This window comes from Symphodus melops (genome assembly GCF_947650265.1).
Source record: "Symphodus melops genome assembly, chromosome: 21".
In the NCBI taxonomy this organism is placed as follows: domain Eukaryota; kingdom Metazoa; phylum Chordata; class Actinopteri; order Labriformes; family Labridae; genus Symphodus; species Symphodus melops.
Genome location: NC_136711.1, coordinates 20,400,747 through 20,423,651, shown reverse-complemented (window position 1 = coordinate 20,423,651; position 22,905 = coordinate 20,400,747). Strand labels below are relative to the sequence as shown.

Here is a 22,905-nt window from a genome sequence, read left to right as displayed (position 1 = left end):
CATGATCTCGCCCGTGTCATCTCTCTCTCTCTCGCTCTCACGCAGCTCCACACATCACAGACTGTCTGTGTCCTCTCCCTCTAGACGCCTCCCGCTCGTCATGACGCAGCAGATGCAGAACCTGCAGTTGTCTCAGACCAGGAAGTGTCCCGGTGGCCCCGCCTCCCCGAGTGCCGCCAAGCGTCTCTACAGGAACCTGTCGGAGAAGCTGAGAGGAAGCACCTCGTCCTTCGAGGACACGTACTTCTTCAGCAAGACGGACCGCCTGCGCAAAGCCTCGGTGAGCCGCAGCGGGAGGAGGAGGGAGGGCTTTAGATCCCAGACAGGAAGTCAGTTTATCAGCTCATCATCCCGACAACGAAGCAGGGAAACATCCTTCGTTTAACGCTCGTAGAGAAGAACAGAACCGTCTCAAATAGAAAGTATACGCTCTGTACATGGGCTGCACACACTAACCGCTAGGCCAACGGCGCCCCCGCAGGTCCTGCAGCAGCTGGTCAGCAGGTTGATTCATGGTGTTCACTGTGTCTGACACAGAGGGATCAATAACGATCTGCTTTAATGCTGTTAGCTGTTCATGTCTTCAGAGGCTGAACTCTCTGAATGTCTCACAGTAACATCAGGACACACACGTGTCCTCCTGCCTGCACGCCGCTCTCTGTCTTTACACGTTAACACGAGCTGCTGTGTGTGGGACATTCACCCAGCCACAGCTTTCTGTGTCTGAAGTGTTCAAAGCGTCTCGTGTGTCTCCTCGCCTGCAGACGATGCAGGGCAGCGACTGCATCTTCGAGGCGGTCGAGCAGCAGGACTTGGACTCGGTGCAGATCCTCCTGTACCAGTTCTCCGCCGAGGACCTGGACCTGAACACGCCCAACAGCCAGGGCCTGACGCCGCTCGACATCGCCATCATGACCAACAACACACCCATCGCCAAGCTGCTGCTGAAGGCCGGCGCCAAGGAGAGCCCCCACTGTGAGTAGAGCAGGGAGGGGGCGGGGCTTCCTGAGGTTTCCAGAATGTTCAGTATTTTAATGTGATGTTAAATTCTTCAGGTTATTTCAGGCTGTCGTTGTCGACCTGAATGTTTCTCTTTAACTTCTCATGACGGCGTGAATCTGTCGGGGATGTTTGACAGTTTGGGGAGAAGCATCGCCATGTTTCACTCGTCCGCCCGCCGGAGTCAGGGTTTTGGTGTGCACATGGATGTCAGGTTGTTTTCCACAGATGGCGAACGCTGCCTTTCAGACGGCGTGTTGGGATGACACGCCCCTGGACTTGAAGTTTTCAGATGATCAGGTGTAAAACGGAGTGTAAGATGGTCTCTTAACGTTCAGAGGACAGATCGATGTGCGAGCACAAAGGAGCCGGGTGTATCAGGCGGAGAGAAGCTGCTCGTTATGAGAAGCTGGTGTGAGCATCGATCGCTCGGCTTTCACAGACCAGGAGAAGAAAAGAGAACAAAGATGGCTGCCGTGAGTCCACGACACGAGCCTCCACACGCAGCATGAAATATGAGCTGCAGAGTTAAACTCCTCCTGCCTTTGACTCTTATCGACGAGCCGGGCTTTGTTGGGTGTTTATGATGTTAGGATTGTCCTGATTGGTTCGAAACCATCCGTCCGTCTTCATCTCCTGCTGTGAACACCTGAGTCCCCCTCACAGGTGTCTCCGTTCAGCCTCCTCTCTCTCTCTCTCTCTCTCTCTCTCTCTGTCTCTCTCTCTCTCTCTGTCTCTCTCTCTCTCTGTCTCTCTCTCTCTCTCTCTCTCTGTCTCTCTCTCTCTCTCTCTCTGTCTCTCTCTCTCTCTCTCCCTCTCTCTCTCTCTCTCTCTCTCTCTCTCTCTCTCTCTCTGCGCAGAGCTGCAGTGTTTATCCGTCCAGTCTGACCTTTTTTAACTCTTCCAATGATGCGTTTAACGCGGCAGCAATTACCTGCTTCTCCTCCGGGAGCGCCGCTCTCTGCTTCTGTCGTTCCTCAAGAGTGGAGTAAATCCGTCAGACTGACAGTTCAGTACGTGTGTGTGTGTGTGTGTGTGTGTGTGTGTGTGTGTGTGTGTGTGTGTGTGTGTGTGCATGTCTATATTTAGCCCCCCCTCCTGCAATTCCCTCGCTCAGACAGTATGTCCCCCCCCCACACACACACATGCACACACACACAGACACACACAAACACACGCACACACACACACACACATACACACACACACACACACACACACACACACAGCCGTATTAATTTTCAGACCTGACAGGAAGTGAGGCCTCGCAGGTCATGAGTCATGTTCAAAATAACAGATCTTTATTGAAACAGTGGAGGAGACACAAAGACAGTCTGCAGGTTACAGTTTTAAATATCACCTGTGAGGTCCTGATCCAATCACAGCATCTACATTTACCTGTTTCTGTTTTACGTTGCGTCCACATTCTGCCACCTGAGCTGACGACCTCCCGTCCTCGCCGTCATGTCCAGCGTTGCTCCTTTTATGGTCTCCTGTTCTGAAACCTTCTCTTTGTGCGCTCTCTCACACGCCCGACCCTCAGCCGTCTCCGGCCTTGGCAGAGTTGAACTCGCAGCCTCCCTCCTCCACTCAATCAACAGACACACAAAAGTCTGCGTCCAGAGCTCAGCAGGCTCTTTGTTCAAATGTACTTTATCTTTTTTTTTTTTTTTTTTCTGTAAATTCGTATAAAACCTCAAAACTTTGTGTTCTCAAAATGTGAAAAGAATTCCAGTTCCTTCTGCTCACACTCTTTTCTCTTTGTGTGTGTTGTGTGTGTAGTTGTGAGCGTGGAGAGTCGCGAGGCCCACCTGAGCTCTCTGGTGGTGGAGGCGGAGCGTCGGGCGGCCGACCTGGCGGCGCAGGCGCAGAGAGAAGGTCTGTCCCTGGAGGCGTGTCAGAAGGACAAACAGCTGAGAGCCTGGGAGTGGAGGAGCAAACTGTACAAACGAATGAGCACAGGCTTCCAGCACGCACGTCAGTCTACCTCCCTGTGTGTGTGTGTGTGTGTGTGTGTGTGTGTGTGTGTGTGTGTGCAGGTGCATGTTCAGCATGTCTCATTCAAACAGACTCTGTGGTGAACACAGAGTCCGCTGACAGCAGCGTTGATTGGTCGAGAGGATGTTCATAGTCATTCGTCGTAAACACAGTCTCATCACACGCTGTGTTTTCAGCCTCATTTCTGTGTGTGCGTGTGTGTGTGTGTGTGTGTGTGTGTGTTGCTCTTATTGACGCTCCTCTCTGCGCCCCTGCTCAGGTGCCCCGGAGGCCCCGTCTATGGTTCGTCTGAGCGTGAGCAGTAGCAGCACGCTGACCGTCACTTTCCAGGAGCCCCAATGTCTCAACTCCACCGTGGTGACCAAATACAGAGGTATGCACACACACACACACACACACACACACACACACACACACACACACACACACACACTCGATGAAGCTAAGGAGAGAAAAAGAGAGAGCGAGCGAGAAGCCGGACTAGAGGAAACACTGGACAGGCTTTTACTCGGTGAGGAAATCTTTAAAGCTGCGTGTCCGACATGGTGCTGGTTATGTTGAACCAGTGAACTGGTCATACTGGTCATACTGGTCATAGCAGCCGGCAGGAGTTATGATTTGTTAAAGCAACGCTCTGACAGCCGAGGGATCATCGGAGCAGATCGAGACGTAACGTTAGCCTGTGTCGTTGGCGGCGGCGTTGTCTCGTGTTCAGCTGCTTCACTGTAAGTCGTCTGACTCGAGTCACGCGTCACGTTCGATCCATGAATCCACCTGACACCAAAAAGTCCACTCTGTCCAAGTCCTTCTTCAAGTCAGCAACTTTACAAACCTATCTCAACTAGCTTGTGATAAATGTAGCAGCCAGGGCGTGTGGTCGTCATGGTAACAGTTTGATTCAGTGTTTCCTCCGTTGTGAGTGTGAAACATCGTTTTATCCTTTTAGAAACATTTTCCCTGTTTGCTGCAGGAATCGGCTTCATCACCTGGACTGTTTGTCGCTCTACCTGAGTGTCTCATGAAGGCAGAGACAGACTCACACTTTAAACTGAGCGAGCTTTAGATGTTCTTCTTCTTCATGCACGTCAGCGTGTTGCTCTGATATAAGCTGCCTCAGCTCTTCACCTCGTTGTGCTGCAGCCTGAAGAACTACAAAGACTTCATGTCTGATCATATCCTGAGGTCACGTCTCACCGGTTGGTCCTTTGGATCATGTGTGTGTCTTCTCCCCTCCACAGTAGAACACACTAAGTGAGAACAGAGAGATAAAGAGACGCTGAAAGTCGCCCCGAGGTCCCGAGCTCCCGAGCTCAGAAGGTTAACGATGATTTCCTCGTCTCGGGAGGAACGATCGATTCTTTTAATGAAACAGAAAAACAGTGAAAGACATTTACTGTGATCCGTGTGTGTGTGTGTGTGTGTGTGTGTGTGTGTGTGTGTGTGTGTGTGTGTGTGTTTTTTAGTGGAGTGGAGCTGCCTGAAGGATTTCTCTCTGCTCGCCGGAGAGACGGTGTTGGATAATCTGCAGAGCCTGAAGTGCATCATCAGCGGCCTCACCACGGTAACAGCAGCATCCCTCCCCCGCGATGTGTCCTCTCATCACTCACACACACACACACACACACACACACACACACACACATACGAGAGCCGCAGCTTTTAGAGACACTACAATCAGCGATTGTCCCAGACGTTTCCCTCCGAGCTGAAGAAGAGCTCAGGAAAATTGCACCGTTTTGGTGTGTGTGTCTCTTTAAATGCAATAAGCCCCGCCCCCTGAGTTTTTCCAGTAGACATCAGTCTTTGCTAGTGAGAATAAAAATGGCCGACCTGCACAAAAGTTTATCTCTAGGCTGGAGGTGGAGTCCATGGTTGAGGGGAGGGTCCCACTGTGACATCACAAGGAGAGCACATTCAAAACGGAGCATTTTTCTCTGTCGCCACCTGAACTGGATCAAAAGGAGACACTGAAGCATCATGTCACTTCTCTGGTTTGTCCGCCGCTCGTTCACTCAGCTGTTTCTGTGTGTTTGTATTTCAGGGTCGTCTTTACTACGTCCGAGTGTCGGCGTACAACATGAGGGGCTGGGGTCCGCCCGCCTGCTCCCTCCCCCCCTCTGCCGCTCCTTCCAGTAAGTTCTTCAGCTGCGTCTCTGCTGCTCTCAGACTTAGAGCGGGCTCTGGGTCGTCAGCTTGTGAGGTGTTCTGGTTTGTAGTACATTTGTAGTCCGAGCTGTATCGACCAATCAAGACTCAGGAAGCTAGATGTCCATCTATCTCCAAACGGCGAGCTCTCCGTCTCCTGCCTTTGAGCAGGCGGGAGACGGAGAGGATGGACATGTCTCATCATTGTGGGTTTGGAGACAGACTGGAGACACATGTTAGAGTGAGAAATAATTATGTACTGAATCTATGGAAATCTAGCGATCGATGGACAAAATGACCATGACCTTTAATCTCCTCCCCCTGAGTGATCCAATGAAAGGTCAGCGTGTCCAGCCTCTGTTCATCGACTGAATGTTCTCCATCCGTTCTCCGTCCTCGGATTAGAACATCAGATTCATCCCACCGTCACGACTCTCTTTGTCTCCGCTCGCTCAAGCACCGGGACCTTGAGCTGTGTGTGTGTGTGTGTGTGTGTGTGTGTGTGTGTGTGTGTGTGTGCATATGTCAGGAGCAGAGTGTGTGTGTGTGTGTGTGTGTGTGCATGCATATGTCAGGAGCAGAGTGTGTGTGTGTGTGTGCATATGTCAGGAGCAGAGTGTGTGTGTGTGTGTGTGTGTGTGTGTGCGCATATGTCAGGAGCAGAGTGTGTGTGTGTGTGTGTGTGTGTGTGTGTGTGCATATGTCAGGAGCAGAGTGTGTGTGTGTGTGTGTGTGTGTGTGTGTGTGCATATGTCAGGAGCAGAGTGTGTGTGTGTGTGTGTGTGTGTGTGTGCATATGTCAGGAGCAGAGTGTGTGTGTGTGTGTGTGTGTGTGTGTGTGTGCATATGTCAGGAGCAGAGTGTGTGTGGGTGTTTAAACAGAATAAAGAGTGAAAGCATGAATAGAACTCTGAAGTACTTGGAATCCATTATTCCATCTCATAACCAGCAGCGTGTGGCGTGATGTGGTGCGGCGTGTGGCGTGGCGTGATGTGGTGCAGCGTGGCGTGCCGTGGCGAGACACCTCTGATCTTCTGGGCTGCTTTAGATGTAAACCTGTGAGTGAGTTCCAGTTTAAAGACGTAACAAAAACTCAGTGATGTTTGTTTTGTTCGTTCAGATTGGAGGGAGAGCGACGGTCGGGAGCCGAGGAGGCGGGGCCATATCGAGGCCATGGAGCGTCTGCTGCAGCAGGTCCGAGCGACACACACACACTACTGCTGCGGAGGTGAGCGGCTGAAAACATGACGATACACACACACAGCTGTCCGACCGCTCCGTGGTCACACACACACACACACACACACACACACACACACACTGAGGGATCATAATGCAGCAGACAGAGTTTTTACGACATCTACCTCACCGACTAATCAAAATCAAGAAGGGGCGGGACTTCTGATGGTGGACGAGTCGCTCCTCTGACTCGTGTTTTGGAGGGGACGGTTTCAGACTCCCTCACATCTCCGTCACAAGTTAGCTTCCGTAACCCGGCAACAATGAGCGGCGGTGAGAAGAAGGTGGTGGAGCGGACACGGGTCAGCGAGCGGAGTAACAACATGAGAGACTCCTTCTACACGCACACACGCAGAACTGGTGTGTCAGAAGGAAGACTCAGTCATCGTCTCATACCAAAACTCATCCTGGTATTTATTCAATGTGACGTTCAGCTCCTGTCACATCCTGCACCCGTCAGACCCTGTTAGCCTCTCACACACACACACACACACACACACACACACACACACACACACACACTCACACACACACACACACAGTGTCTGGTGTGTGTGCCTCTGAAGGCTCGACCTGCAGCTGAGGTGTAATCTAGTGTGTCGTGTTGACGGCGGCGTGCTTGGTCTGAAGGAGCCGCAGTAAAGAGGATGGGTTCCAGTGTAATCAGCCGGTCGATTCTATCAGGAGACAAAGACAGACGGGGGAGGAGTCAGTCAGAACAGAAACCCAGGTCTCCTGACTCCGCCTTTAACATGATGAATATATTGTCACCTGTAAAGCTTTAAAAGAACATGTCACAAAGTGAATCATGAACAACACGAGGAGGCGGAGCAACGAGGTGGCGAGGTCGTTGAAATGATGTAATGGTTGGTATCAGCCCAGACGTCTGCCGACAGGACGCTCATTATGTCACGCTTCATTAGCTCCAGTTAAAGGGCGCTGCGGTCTGAAGATTGGCATCACCTCTCGCCGTCCTCACGGGGACAGAGGATGGCGAGCTGATTGACCAGATAAGAAAAAGTCAGAGCTATGACACGGGAGAGTGACTCGACCCTGCTGACCTCTGTGACACACGCCATCGCCATCGTCTGCGTGTTTCTGCACCCACAAAGTCTGAAACTCTCAGGCAGTGTTCTCCCGTCGCCATGGAAACCAAACGACACGTTCAGTGGCGGTCAGGCGTGTCCTGCCGTAGACGTGAGCTCGTGTGATGTTCTCTTCTTCTCCTCAGACGCTTCGAAGCTGCAGAACCCGAGCAGGAAGCAGTCGGTCAGTCGGAGCCTCAAACACCTCTTCAACTCCTCCAACAAGTTTGTGAAAACTCTGAAAAGGTTTGTGATACTATTCCAGAGCCCGTCGACGCCATGACTCCTCCTCCTGTGGTTAAATATGTCCCCGCCCTCTTCCTCCCCGTGTGTGTGCGTGTCCAGGGGGATCTACCTGGCCGCTGTGTTCTACCACAGAGACAGTCTGCTGGTGACGGCCGAGGATCAGATCCCCATCGTGGAGGTGGACGACTCGTACAGCAGTTCCCTCATGCAGGACTTCCTCTGGTTCACTAAGGTACGCAGCACGCCGCCCAGCACGCACCACCAGACGCTCTCACACTCACACTGCGTGCTTCAAATACTGCGTTACTCTGTGAACGTCAGCTTCCTCTTTACGCTTCATAATAACACGCTGCAGCATTCTGTGTCCGAACATCAGGAGCGACGACGCTCTGTGAGGCTGCAGATCTTTTTTTTTTAGCTTTTAAGGAAACATTCGGAGCGGCGGCATCAGATGTCTCGTTTCATCCGGTCTGTCCTTTAACTTTGGGGACAAAGACACTGGAAGTAAACATGAGGACAGACGTCTTTGGCGTTTCACAGAGAAGCAGCGAGATCAAAATGTGCAGAGAGTCGGAGCTGCACAAAGATTTAAAGCCTCCAGTCATGTGTGGTGTGAATCATACGATTTGGATGATTTGAGTATTTTTACACTTCTAATGGGAGCTGTGAAGCTTCAGCTCCTCAGTCTGCTGTGAATCAGGTGTGAAGTGTTTGTCTGATTTCTTTCTGCAGACATCGGGCCGCTACCGCCCCCGAGCGCTCGCTTTACCATGCCCTAAAGTTTAATAACTCTCTCTTTCTCTCTGTGTGTGTGTGTGTGTGTGTGTGTGTGTGTGTGTGTGTGTGCGTGTGTGTGCGTGCAGCTGTCGTGCATGTGGGAGGACGTGCGGTGGCTGAGACAGAGCATGTCCGTGTCCATGTCGTCGTCCTCCACCCTGCAGGCCCGACACAAGATGCTGACGGCGGCCGGGCAGCTTCAGGTCAGGACTGAAGGAGTCTCTCTCACTCTGCAGGATTGTGGATCTGAATCCTTTTAAAAACCTCTCGGCCCTGTTTCCGTCCCCTCCTTCTGCAGAGTCTCCTCGGGACTCACAACCTGGGCCGTGTCCACTACGAGCCAATCAAAGACCGCCACGGGAACGTGCTGCTGGTGACCATCCGCGACATGGAGAGCCAGCACTCGCTGTTTAGCGGGAAGTGGATGCAGGTGACCAAACTGCAGAGCCAGAGGAAGAGCCTGTCGACGCCGGAGGAGCCGTACGCCCTCGACATCCTCATCATCACCATCCAGGTGAGCCGCGCCATCCACCTTCATTTCTCTTCAGATCAACAAACACATCAGGAAAGAGAGAGCACACGACCCCTCAACCACCTCCCTCGTGTGTGTGTGCGTGTGTGTGTGCGTGTGTGCGTGTCCGTCCTTGCAGGACATCCTGGCGTATCAGCGGCGCAGCATGAACCGTCTGTCCCCGGGTCTGTACCTGGGATTCCTGAAGCTCAGCAGCTCTGTGGACCAGATCAGAGTCCTGGTGTCCCAAAGGACGCCCAACATGCTGTGTCACAGCCGCATACGAGACAACGCCAACATCTCCAGGTACACACACGCACACACGCACGCACACACACACACACGCACACACACACACACGCACATACGTGTCAGTCTCAGAGGTCCTCCTCCTCCACCAAACTCAGGTGTTCACTCAGCCTCCCACACAGGCACTTGTGTGTGTGTGTGTGTGTGTGTGTTTTGTCTTCTGTGCTCCAATCTGATTGGCTGAGAGCTGCATGTAGAATATTTCTGCTGTTGGCCTCCATCGCTGGAATTCCTGGATGCTGAACAACTCAGCAAAGATTGGAGAGTGTGAAGAGAGAAACAAGTGTGTGTGTGTGTGTGTGTGTGTGTGTGTGTGTGTGTGTGTGCGCGCACGCATGTGTTGACTTTTTCCTTTGAGAGAGTTCCTGCTGGACGTTCTGTGGCTCAGCTTTATTTCATCACTGAGTTGTTGTAAAAATGAGCTGCTTGTTGATTTATGTGCGTGTGTATCTGTGTGTGTGTGTGTGTGTGTGCGTGCGTGTGTGTGTGTGCGTGCGTGTGTGTGTGTGTGTGTATGTGTGTGTGTGTGTGTGCGTGCGTGTTTGTGTGTGTGCGTGCGTGTTTGTGTGTGTGTGTTCAGGGAAGAGTGGGACTGGATCCAGACGCTGTCGGCTGCAGGAGAAAAGGAGGGCGAGGATGTGGGGCCGAGCACTGAGAGCCACGCCCCTTTACTGTACTATGAGCTGCAGACGGCCATCAAGTCTCTGCTGAAACACATCAACCTACCTCTGCACCAGGTACACACACACACACACACACACACACACACACACAAACACTACAGTGTGTTTCCAGGATTATCTGAGATATGCTTTTGTGCGTGCAGGCCCGTCACTTCCGTCTGTATAGTCAGGAGGTGGTCGAGCTCGGTCACGGCGTCTCCTTCCTGCTGCTACTCCCCGCCGCCGACAACGTTTGCTCCGCCCCCGGGCAGTCCAACCCCTACACACCTCTGTCAGGGTTCCTCCACCTGCCTCTGCAGATGTTTGAACTCGGTAAAAACACTCACAAACTTTATTAAAAACATTGATTTAAAAATGTTTTATGACTTTAAGAAACACTAAAAGAAACCTGATGTCCTGCTTATAGTTGTTAAAAATGTTTATTCTGTCACATCTCAAATATCTGCAAAGATATGAAAGTCTTTAGAAAGCTCTGACTTCAACTCACACACACACACACACACACACACACACACACAAACCTCCGTCTGCAGGGAGCAGCTCTAAATCAGAGTTCAGGCTCCAGCAGGACAGCCTCACACACACACACACACACACACACACACTCACACAGGAATGTGTCAATAACACTCATACAACACAATTCACGATTGTCTGTCTTTGTACACACACTGACCTATTCAACACAAATCCTCAGTGAATGAAACTGTTGGACAGGAATCTCGTCACTCACCGATTCTCACTCAGATTCTGTCTGATTGTCGGGGTGATTTTCTGTCCTCTCACATCCAGAGCGAGCGAGCGAGCGTGATGTTCTGCTGGCACCGATTATCCTCACAGACTGACGAGGAGCATGAAGTGTAAATGAGCTGCTGATTACACGCCAGAGTCCATTGAAGTTTCTCTCAAAACAGAGTTCAAACTCTGAGTGTAGAAAAATCACATTCAATCTGGAGTTGTTTAATTTCCTTTACTTTAAAAGGACCAATACAGAGCTGGCTAAACACTGAAGCTACAGTGTCCACCACATACAGAGCTGGCTAAACACTGAAGCTACAGTGTCCACCACATGCAGAGCTGGCTAAACACTGAAGCTACAGTGTCCACCACATGCTGACCTGTGTGAGAGGAGGGGGGGAGACAGCTCTCTGTGATGATTAGAGTTTAGACTGCAGTACTCATTTTAACCACTAGGGGCAGAGTGACTGCGTGTCTTCCAGCAGTCGGAGCTTCTCTTCTTTTTATTGATCGTATTATTTCTGTCTGTCTTCAGTTCACTTCTGCACGTACAAAGAGAAGTTCATCAGTCTGTACTGCCGTCTGTCCTCCGTCCTCGACCTGGACGCCCTCATTACCCAGCAGGCATTGAGGGAGGCGATCACTGACAGCGAGGTGACCACGGCTAAACAGAGAAACCAGCTCATACTGGACTACATCCAGGTAACAAACACACACTCATCGCCACGTTTTACCCAGCATGCACTTCCTTTACGACAGAAGATGACTGTCTGCTGGCTCCGATTTTACAGACGAGAATCAAACCTGTCAGATTTCAACATGGACTCGATTAACGTGGACAACTTCTCTGCAGACACTTAAAGAAGAGAAGCTACATTTTAATTGATCATTTTATTTCATGCATTTTTACAGAAAGAGAAGAGAGTGTGTAATCCACTATGAGATGTTTATTGGTGTGTTCAAGTGAATGTTGGGCGAGCGCGACCTCGTAAACGTTCTGTTTCTCTTCAGTTCAAGAAATCACAAGAAAACCGCCTCTCTGTGAAGAGTCCCCGCCACAGTTAATGGGGACGCACCGCAAAACCGCACTGACAGAGCCGTGTGTGTGTGTGTGTGTGTGTGTGTGTGTGTGTGTGTGTTCGTCTGGTTCTCTGTCTGCCATTTAAAGCTCGGAAAAAAGCCCCCCCCCCCCCCCCCCCCGCCACATACTGCTCCGAGAGAGAGAGAGAGAGCAAGCGAGCAATGTCAAGGGAAAAAATAATACCAATCAGAGTGTGTGTGTGTGTGTGTGTGTGTGTGTGTGTGTGTGTGTGTGTGTGTGTGTGTGTGTGTGTGTGTGTGTGTGTCTGATTCTCAGACAAATCAGGTTTTCAACATTTTACTGTATTTCATGTCAACACAAACATCTGCTCTTCTATACTTGTGAGGACCTTCACACAGCCATTAGAGGAACGAACCACTGGACAAAATGTTCTACTTGAAACACTTAAAATGCACAAGAAGAATGTTTTCTACTTTAACAGCTTCTTAAATCATCTAAATATCCTCAAATGTTTGAATAGAATCACCTTTTTCACCTTTTTTTAATATTCTCACCGTCTTCGTCTTTCTAAATATTTCTTAACATTGAAAGTGTTTGCTTGTAAAATTAACTTAATTATGTTATTTAAGATCGTTTTATTATATTTTTATTTTTACAAAAGCTTCATTTTATAAACGTCCCCACTCATGGTCGACATTTGTAAGTGGTCCTCATGAAGATAAGAAAACAAACACACACACACAGGTTTTTGGGAAGTGACGTTGAGCAGGCTGTTGAAGCTGCAGCTCGTCCTTGGAAACCTGTGTGTGTCTCGCTGTCAGGATGATGTGCTGCAGATGTGTCTTTGCTCTGGAAACTTTATTACAAAATCAGAGAGGCGGATGGAGGCTGCAGCGAGGACTCGTCTGACACGTTGATTTTTTCCTGGAAACTTTAAAGTGTGAAAGGATGAGTCACTTTGTTTTATCAGTCCACAATCAACGCAAGATGAGGACTAAACTGAGCGGTGGCCTCCACACGTCCTGATTCATCACTTCACTACATTATGTAATAGCCCTGCAGTACCTCTGGACACCACAGGGTGGCACCTGTACTGGACAAGCGACTGTGGATCCCATCAGCAGCATCAGTACTGTTAGCATAGCGTTAGCCTGATTGCTAACGAAGCCAAAGTGATTTGTCTGTCTTCGCCAAGTTATCGCCAAGACCCGTAAAACTGACTGCAGGAGTGAGAAGGCTTTTCATTGGATAAGAGAAGAGGTGTGGTTTGAGGTAACAGTCAAACCTTCAGGGTCCCCGAAAAGAAAACTTTAAATCACAAAGTGCATCAAAAACAAAAAATGAGTTTTTGAGCGATTTCTCCGCCATATTTAATATCTGCTTCATTAACGCTTCAGATGTCACATATTACACCTTCAATGAACTCATAAGCAACCCGACCCTTTGGACAGTTTCTTACTGAGTTTAATATGCATGGTGTGTGTGAGTCAAGGTCACCTCGTCCACGTTGGAGAACATTTGATGGTTAATATTAGCGTCTCGCTGTGTTTGTTGTTGGTAAACAGAGCGCAGACGTGCGGCCTCCCTCTGCGGTCCGAGCAGGAATCTCCTCCATGTTTTTCTGTCTGCCGTCGCAGCCTCGACATTCTTTCCAACCGAGTCATCGCTGCTGTCAGTCTCCCCGCTGTGTGTGTGTGTGTGTGTGTGTGTGTGTGTGTGTGTGTCGCAGTCCTGCTTTCTGTCTGACAGTCGGCTAATTGCTGCTTAAGTTTTGTCATGGTTTATTCTCTTTACACTCACGTTCACTCTTCACAAACTTTAACTTTCACTCAAGCATCTAAATAAAAAGCGTCCGCCGCCTCTGATGAGAGAAACGTCTTTTGATGCAAAAGAGGAATAATAGCAGAATTTCTGTCTTCTCACAGCAGTTGGACGAGATGCGTCGTGACCTCCGCTGGATCACAGACGCCCTGCAGTATGCTCGCTACAAGCAGCCACGTGGCGGCGTCCCCATCACCTGCCTGGTAGACGCCAACGCTCCGGACTCCAGCCAGCAGAAGAATGACTCCACCTCCTCCAACATGGACTACCATCCCACACCTTCCCCGTCACCGGAGCTCCGCAGGAGGAAAGCTATCAGCGGTGAGTCTGCAGGAGATTCTGTTATAAATCACATTATTCAGCGCAGCCAATCGTCAAGCTCTTTCCTCTGTGATGTCAGAGTCTCTGCTCGGCTCAGACGAAGACGGGTCCTCGGAGGTTTTCCTGCCCACGGACAGCGACTACGACTCGAGCGACGCTCTGAGCCCACGCGAGCTGGACCTGCTCTACTCGCCCCCTCAGGGTCTTTCCCAGCAGGCCTTGCACTCCCTCGGCGGCAGCGCTCCCGACGTGCTCCAGATCCACGAGCTCCGGTAAGCGCTCCATTTTAAATGACATGTTTAGCTAGCAGCTATCGCCTGTACTCAAACAGCAGCGTATTGAAGCCTTTACCCAAATACCAGGACGCACGGGTTTTAGCATCAGCTCTATAAACAAACATGTTTGATGCTAGCTAGCAACTATCACAATCTAGCAAATGTGAATGTACCTGATCCTGGTCCATGTCCGGTCTCTCAGGTACAGCGTCTGCCCCCCCACAGACTTTCCCCTCTCCCCCGGCCTGAAGGATCCTAAATCTTCCCCCCTCCTCACTCCACACTCGCCCTCTCTGTCCAAGCACTTTCCGTTCTCTACCTCGGCTTTGCCTCGCTCGCCCTCGCTCTCCAGAACCCTCCCGACCTCCCCCTCCCTCCCCCTGTCCCCCAGGTTCTCCAACGACCTCCCTCTGTCCCTCCCCCTCTCCCCTGCGCTGGCCGACACCACCAAGACACTGGAGGGCCTCTCCCTCTCCAAGGAGGGCATCGCCCCCCTGAGGGCCCTCGCTAACCCCCCCGCCAAGCGGAAGCTGCTCTCCAGGAGCCACCGGGGTCAATACTTCAGCGGGCCTCAGCGCTGGCTCAAGGGCCAAAGCGGGGAGAGCCTCACCGGGTCTCTATCTGAGGGGGTCTACACCAAACAGGTGGACCAGGACCTGACTCCGCTCGGGATCAACCCTTCCCTGCAGAGCCCCACCTACGTAAGCCACGCCTCCTGCGTCCTGGAGAGCAGGAAGGGTCGACAGCGGGAGCCACGACCCCACATACGCCGGATCTTTGTGGAGCCCTGCAAGGAGCTGTCGCCGGGCCACGAGAGGAGGGACTGGGAGGAGGGGGGGCTGGGGGGAGGGGCGACGGAGGAGGTGACGGCGGCAGGTGTGTCGGTGGTCGTTGCTCAGGTGGAGTCAGAAGGGGAGGAGCCAGAGGAAGCCACAACCCAGGAAGTGGACTCAGACGACCAAACAAACGCCCAGGTGTCAGAGATCCTGAGCAGCACGCTGTAGGTGAGTGCTCTCAATCTGAATGAAGCTAGGGCTACGTTATGACTAGCCTAGCTTAGCATAATGGTGAGGGTTGTCGCGTTATCAGATATTTATTAAACTTTGAAATGATTCTAAGATGAAAGTGAGACAGTGTATTGAAGTGCTCTTGCTGGTTTAGATAGACACACCTCCACAATCAATATCATATAATATATATAATATATAATCAATAAAGATTATCCTTATCCTAACAGGTTAAATGATCATAGAGCTCTATGAGAAGATATTTCTCTTTCTCAGTTATTTGATTCCCTCAGGAAACATTTTATTCTAATGAGTTTATCCTTCCTACTCTACTGTCTCGTTGTCTCTTTAAAGGATAATCTGTAATGAAACTGCATCTACACAATGTTAAAACTATACTGTTAAAACTATACTGTTAAAACTATACTGTTAAAACTATACTGTATATTATACTACACTATATCTCACTGCTGAGACACTCTGTGATTCTAATCCGTCAAAATTACAATATTCAGATTTTTCTGTCATTTCAGATTATTGGGAATATTGGGTTAACCTCTGAGTCCCATTTAGAGTCCAAGAGACCAGAAAGAGGGGGGAGGAGTTAGGGCGGGGCTACATTGATGACCTTTTTATCAGGATTAAAGATTTGCAGGATGTTTGTACCTTCTCGTCTCAGCTGATCCAAACGCCAAAATGGTGACAGCAACAATTTAAACTCCATCAGTTTGTTCTCATGTAATCACTGCCTCTCTCTCTCTCTCTCTCTCTCTCTCTCTCTCTCTCTCTCTCTCTCTCTCTCTCTCGCCCTCTCTCCCTCCCTCTCTCTCTCTCGCCCTCTCTCCCTCTCTCTCTCTCTCTCTCGCCCTCTCTCCCTCCCTCTCTCTCTGTCTCTCTCTCGCTCTCTCTCTCTCGCCCTCTCACTCTGTCTCTCTCTCTCTCTCTCTCTTTCTCTCCCTCTCTCTCTCTCTCTCTATCCCTCTCTCTCTCTCTCTCCCTCGCTCGCTCTCTCTCTCTCTCTCCCTCTCTCAGTGACGACCTGCCAGACGTGACCTCTCCGTAGATTGTAAACTAAAGTTGCTGGTTCAACTCTGCCAAGCCTCAGAACCCATGGCATCGACTGTTACAAAGAAAAGAAATCAATGCAAACGACAAGCCAAGCGCTGCTTCTCTGAAACAGGAACTTTGCACACTTTGACCAAAAACAGGAAGCTTTGATTGATTGGCTTGTTTCACCTTCTCTCCCCGGTTTAGATCACATGGTTGAGAAGGATGTCGTTATTCTCTGCCTGTTTTTAGAGCATGGATTCTCGTCTACTTGAAGTGAATGTACAGTTCAGTCTGATTCGTTCGTGGTCTCCTGTGACGAGCGGCTCCCATCGGGCCTACATGTGTTCGGTTTTACCTGTGGTCAGTTTAAAGAGATTATATTACATATGATTCAGACCACTAAAACCTTCTGAAGTATTTTTGTGATGAAGTCGTGTTTCCCCGAGACGTCGCTGGACAGATCCTGTTGTGTTGGCATGAAGTCGTCCGTTTGTCTGGACTGAAGCGTCTCGTTCTCCAGTTTGTGCCTCGTCCTGGTTCTGCATGACGGCGTCTGGGTCAGGAGGGGGGTCAGGATGTCTGTCTGCACTTTGGCCCCCTCCCCCCTCCCCACTTCAGCCGGGCCTGACGGTGTTTGTTGTTCTGTCGTGTTGACTTTTCGTTCAGCTTCTTCTTTTGGTTCTTCTGAGGCTGCTGCACCAAAAAATGAAACTGTGTTTGCACAGATCCTTCACGTTTATGCACGCTATTTTAACAGTGCGTTTTTCATGTTTGCACTTTGCAATTATGGAATAAAAGCTAATGGAATATATTTGATGCATGTGGGCATCAACTGTGGCAGCTTCTATCATGACCGACCGTCCTCAGACGTGTTGATGATTATCACAATGACGTGTCATTCACAGGTCTTGTTGTTGTTTTGTGGAGAGATTACAAAAATATTTAAGGAGGTAAAAGAGAAAAAAAGTCCTGATAAGATCACACGTAGAGTCGAAGGGTTGATTAGCTTAGCATTAGGTTAGCATAACGACTGAAAGTGTTTATTTCACCTGCAAACAAACTAGCAGTTTCCCTCTGTTTTCAGTCATTATGCTAAGCTACGCTAATCATCCCCAGTCAAAGGAAATGACTTTGCAACCATAGTTTTTCTTTGATGTTAAACGCTGAGTCATGAGAGTGAGACAAATGACAGACAAACTCCTGCACACTGTCCGCATGCCACTGAAACCTTTCTCTGCTTTCTCCACAGTCTGCAGGATTTTATCTGCATTTATTCCTCCCTGCAAACCTGTCTCATAAAAAAGATGTGTTAAAGCTTTGGTACTTTTTGTTTCTCTTCTTCTTTAAAGTAACAGACTGTATTGTTTTAAAGGTCACACATTATAAAAACACTCTCCTCCATGTCCCTCTAACATGTGTCTCTAGTCTGTCTACAAACCCCCCAATGATGGTCCATCCTCTCCGTCTTCTGCCTGCTCAAACAGGCCGTTTGGAGATGTTCCCTTCATGACATCACAAAGGGCAGTAGCCCCTCCCCCAGGTGGGTGACACTCCCACAGCTAGGTGTTTGTTCTGCCCTCTGAGTCTGCCTTCTCACCGTAAACAATAGGACATGGAGCCAGAAAGCAGCGAGTACACCCGAGCCCTTCCAGAGAGGGGGCGTGGTCAGACACAGCTCATTTACATATTTAAAGCTACAGACACATACGTAAGATGTGTGACCTTTAAAGTTAGAGCTTGTATTGGATCTGATAGTTTTATTTTGTGCTTAAATGTTTCTTTCTGTCGTGTGTGAGGGTTCAGGTGAAGCTTCGATCGACTCTCTTCATGTTTTTATTGTCAGTATTTTCTCACAGTGTTCACACCCTGAGACCCTCTTTGTGTATATTTTTCTCTCTGGACGACATGATGGACTCATTCTTACCTCCGGACTTTATTTATTTACAGCTAAAAGGACGGTTTAAAAAAAGGCTCCACCTCTGAACTCACAGGATTGGCTGTGACTTAGCAACAGAAATAAACTTTGTCTCACGTGGATGTTGTGCACTCAACCCTGCGAGCGCGTCTTCTGTCTCTAAGGTGTGTCGTGTTTTTATGTTCATATTTATTCAACTTCATTCAAACCCTTTAAAACTTTGAGCATCCAGGATCCGAGCGCTGCAGCCGAGAGGACACGCCAGCCAGCCGGTTGTCATCGCCGCCTCCCTGTTCATATCTGAGGCATGCTGGGTATGTGAGTCAAGCTCGGCCAATCACAGGTCATTAGACACGGCCGTCAGAGGCAGACAGGTGATGGATCATCAGGTTTACTTTCACTTCCTTTTGATGATTTCTTCTTGGCCTTGGTAAGCCGGGTTTAATCCTGACGCATCATCACTTATTCCCTTTAGTTTGACTTTAAAAGGTTTGATATTTATCTCTGAGATTTGGGGAAGAAGAAGTTAAAGGTCAGAAAAGGAAATCACAGAGTGACTCTTCTCGCCGGTCTGTAGATTTAGTCGTGACTCAGACGTGTGTGAGGTCTCACAGTTTCTGGTTTCCTCTCACAGACTGGAGGTGTGTGATGAGGAATCCTCCGCTGCCCTGAGTTCTGTCTGTCAGGCTCAGACCGCCGTGTGCGAGGGTGTGAACCAACTGGAATCTCACACCGCGGCTGGCAGAGAGTTTTCCCGCCGGAGCGTTCAGGAGCGTCGTTCCAAAACCACAGGATCGCTGCAGAACGACTCGACTCTGCACACAACGAGTCGCTCAGTGAGAGAGGAGATCCGTTTGTTTGCCTGAGACTGAGGAGACGTGTTTTACTTCCTGCGTTTAAACCACGACGTCATCAAGACAATAAAAGACATTCAAATTATACTGCTACCAAAAATCACGGTATGAAGAGACAAATATTCTGGACGTGTTCACATCGACAAATCTCTGCTCACAAGAAAGTTGTGTGCTCATGAGAAAATGTTTAGTTCTGATCAAAAAGCGTCGAACAGAGACGCCAGAAGTCCTTTAAACCTGCTCAAACTAGCATCAGAAAGCTTTACAGACCCATGCAGAGCTGGCTAAACACTGAAGCTACAGTGTCCACCACATGCAGAGCTGGCTAAACACTGAAGCTACAGTGTCCACCACATGCAGAGCTGGCTAAACACTGAAGCTACAGTGTCTCTACATGCAGAGCTGGCTAAACACTGAAGCTACAGTGTCTCTACATGCAGAGCTGGCTAAACACTGAAGCTACAGTGTCTCTACATGCAGAGCTGGCTAAACACTGAAGCTACAGTGTCCACCACATGCAGAGCTGGCTAAACACTGAAGCTACAGTGTCTCTACATGCAGAGCTGGCTAAACACTGAAGCTACAGTGTCCACCACATGCAGAGCTGGCTAAACACTGAAGCTACAGTGTTCACCACATGCAGAGCTGGCTAAACACTGAAGCTACAGTGTTCACCACATGCAGAGCTGGCTAAACACTGAAGCTACAGTGTCCACCACATGCTGACCTGTGTGAGAGAAGGGGGCGGAGACAGCTCTCTGTGATGATTAGAGTTTAGACTGCAGTACTCATTTTAAACACTAGGGGGCGGAGTGACAGACTGCTCCTTTAAAGCTTTTCACAATAAGATAATTCTGGCCTCTAACGTTTGATGTGAACTCTTTTAAAGAGGAGGTTTTACACATGTTTGTTTAGGTTTTACACTGAGTCTTCACCGAGTTGAACCTTCGCTCATTGTTTACTTTCTGACTCGTCTTTTCAACGTAAAAACACGACGTCACAGCCATCGCGTCCACTTATCATCAAAAGACTCGAGGTGCTGTTTGCATTTTCCACTCATTCCACTTTTCTTCCAGAGTGTGTATTCCTCTCATCTTCACACACACACACACACACACACACACACACACACACACTGATCCACATGGTTTGAATCACATTCTTTGATTCTCCAGAATGCGGCGGTGGCGGTGATACGGCCAGTGGCTCGTCCACTTCAGTGTGTGTGATTCCCTCTGATGTCAGCGTACGGCGTTGGCTTAATCTTAATGGTGAATCAGCGGGGCCTCCCAGGATGAAGGACAAGCGGACGGCGGCTCCGTTCGTGACCCGGTCAGATAAAAACCAGAGCTGTTTGTTGTTCCTGTAATTCTCCTCCACAACGCAAAGCTTTGATGGAGAGACAGCCGGGCAATTTGGACGCTCCATTTGGGTGAGAGGGCTTCAAGGTGGCAGAGACGGGTCAAAGGCACACACACACACACACACACACACACACACGCTCATGTTTCAGAGCCTCCCTCGTTCTCTCTGCAGCAGAATTATCATTTCAAACAGTCAGATGAAATTCTTTGACCGTTCTCTCTGGAGAGACGCGGCTCGCTGTGAAATACAGATGTTTAACCCAGATGGTTTTCTTCTGTGTTCTCTTTGAACCAAACGTGCAGTAAATATTCACCCCAACATGTCAGAACTCCAGATAGACTGTTTGATGAAGGATTCATATGTTGGAGGAGGTTTAATGGTTCAAACTTCTGAGTTCAACTCATGAGCGTAAATACACGGATCTCACTGTGACTTAAAAATCAACAGTCTGGTCCATTCAACTAAGGACACTTCTGTACGGAGGCCCAAAGGGGACAAACATCTCCTTCACACCACTAACTTTGTTTACAAAAAAGATTTCAATGACAGAAAGCACTGCGAGTGTTTCCATCATGTCTCATTCTGTAGGAGGAGCTTAAAGGAGCAGTCTGTAACTCCGCCCCCTGGTGTTTAAAATGAGTACTGCAGTCTAAACTCTAATCATCACAGAGAGCTGTCTCCCCCCCTCCTCTCACACAGGTCAGCATGTGGTGGACACTGTAGCTTCAGTGTTTAGCCAGCTCTGCATGTGGTGGACACTGTAGCTTCAGTGTTTAGCCAGCTCTGCATGTGGTGGACACTGTAGCTTCAGTGTTTAGCCAGCTCTGCATGTGGTGGACACTGTAGCTTCAGTGTTTAGCCAGCTCTGCATGTAGAGACACTGTAGCTTCAGTGTTTAGCCAGCTCTGCATGTGGTGGACACTGTAGCTTCAGTGTTTAGCCAGCTCTGCATGTGGTGGACACTGTAGCTTCAGTGTTTAGCCAGCTCTGCATGGGTCTGTAAAGCTTTCTGCGTTCTAACCTCTCTCCATGTTTCATCTCCAACATTGATCCTAGTTTGAGCAGCTTTCTGCTGCTGGAGCTTATTAGAAACATGCAGAGGCTTTTTAGCTCGGGTACAATCACTTCTATCTGAAGCAGTTCCACTGCCCGCTTCCATCGCTGCAACACCTGTTCACCTGATAACTGCTCTCATATCTGGCAAACCCAGGGGCGTCCAAAACGGCCTTCAAAGCCCCGCCTACCTTCTCTGGTCCAATCAGATCCAGAGCATTCAGGAGCAGAATCTAAAGTTAGAAGGAGGACATACTGGCTGCTGCTTTGTTGTCAGAGAAGCTTCAACACAGCAGGTTTCCTTCATGATCACACAGGAAGAGAGCAGCTCTCTGATTGGTCCTTTGAGTGAGAAGGAGGACATACTGGCTGCTCTTTCTCTCCTTCACACGTCTGATTAAAGTTTTATCCATCGATCACTAAAATAGTCTTAACATTGTAAAAAAAATGTGATATTAAATCGTATCAAACGTTATTTTAAAAGTCTTTTAGTTTATTTAGTGGATATCAGGACAATCTCCATGACCCCCCCCCCCCCCCCCCCCCCCCCCCCACCGGTTGTCTGCTTGTGGGTAATTTTCTGGCCGGCTGATGTGACAGTGTGTGACGGGCGCCGTTAAACTGTCATATCTGTGTTCAGAGGAAGTCGGCGGCTCAGATAAGGACTTCCTGTCTCTTTGTAAACCTTTTCTCCTTCACTTCATTCTCAGGGTCTCAGAGACGGACCCCCGGGGGCCTCGTGTGCACGCTGCCACGGATCGCTGTGTCCTGAAGGGAGCAGACGGCCTCTGTGGAGTCCTTAAAGAGTTTCCCCACATCAACATGTCCCCTTTAAAGACGAACCACTTTAAACACATGCCCATGTTGACCTGTTGAGGGCGCTAGATGAAGAGAAGGATCCCAACTGATGAAAGTGTAGGATTTTAGATTTGAAGCGTTTAAGGAAGACGAAAAGGTTTTTACATTTTAAAAGTTTCTTTTCAGTCATTTCAAGTCGTCCAAGTCACAAACAAACGTTAAACATGAAAACTGTTTTATTGTCTCCATTATCGTCCTCTTGGTCCCGATGTCCCATAAAGGGACAAAAAGGCTCCCAGTGTCGGCTAATGAACGGAACCTTCCAGCTCTTTTTTTAACCGTGCTATCAAAACGTATGAACAGTTTGAAAGACGAGCATCCTGATGGACGTCTGTCTCAGCTCAGGGGACTGAGATGAGACTGTCCTGAGCCTGACACCTCTCACCTCTCCGCTGTGCGATGTGATTGGCTGAGAGGCGGACGTGTCAGTGATTGGTTGACGGAGGAGAGAAAGCCGCTGCTGGTCGCAGGTCACAGCACACACTGGTGTGTCCGGGCCCCGTGTGGACACATGAAGCGGACAGGAACCAGGTTCTGTTTGTCCACAGCAGCACAGACGGCTCTTTATCTCCCCTCAGCTCTTCTGCTCTCCTGTTTCACACAACATTTGTTTT

General features: G+C 49.4%; 1 protein-coding gene across 7 annotated transcripts in view; it reads left to right on the top strand.

Moving 5' to 3' along the window:
* Positions 1-22,519, top strand: part of ankfn1a (ankyrin repeat and fibronectin type III domain containing 1a) — a 54,414-nt gene extending 31,895 nt beyond the window's left edge. For 4 of the 7 annotated variants that reach the window (XM_079372507.1, XM_079372509.1, XM_079372511.1 and 1 more), the window contains 19 exons: positions 85-280; positions 765-975; positions 2,782-2,976; positions 3,257-3,370; positions 4,461-4,558; positions 5,039-5,129; positions 6,263-6,370; positions 7,613-7,712; positions 7,812-7,944; positions 8,576-8,692; positions 8,788-9,003; positions 9,140-9,306; positions 9,890-10,046; positions 10,136-10,304; positions 11,266-11,432; positions 13,698-13,914; positions 13,994-14,186; positions 14,392-15,189; positions 16,229-16,590. In XM_079372507.1, the coding sequence (XP_079228633.1) occupies positions 85-280; positions 765-975; positions 2,782-2,976; positions 3,257-3,370; positions 4,461-4,558; positions 5,039-5,129; positions 6,263-6,370; positions 7,613-7,712; positions 7,812-7,944; positions 8,576-8,692; positions 8,788-9,003; positions 9,140-9,306; positions 9,890-10,046; positions 10,136-10,304; positions 11,266-11,432; positions 13,698-13,914; positions 13,994-14,186; positions 14,392-15,189; positions 16,229-16,259 (3,478 nt within the window). In that variant the 3' untranslated portion in view covers positions 16,260-16,590. Of the gene's footprint in view, positions 1-84; positions 281-764; positions 976-2,781; positions 2,977-3,256; positions 3,371-4,460; positions 4,559-5,038; positions 5,130-6,262; positions 6,371-7,612; positions 7,713-7,811; positions 7,945-8,575; positions 8,693-8,787; positions 9,004-9,139; positions 9,307-9,889; positions 10,047-10,135; positions 10,305-11,265; positions 11,433-13,697; positions 13,915-13,993; positions 14,187-14,391; positions 15,194-16,228; positions 16,591-18,393; positions 18,476-18,795; positions 19,029-22,143 lie in introns of those variants that run through there. The other 3 variants (XR_013781723.1, XR_013781724.1, XM_079372508.1) reach the window with 3 other exon arrangements.
* The last annotated feature ends 386 nt before the right edge of the window (positions 22,520-22,905 follow it).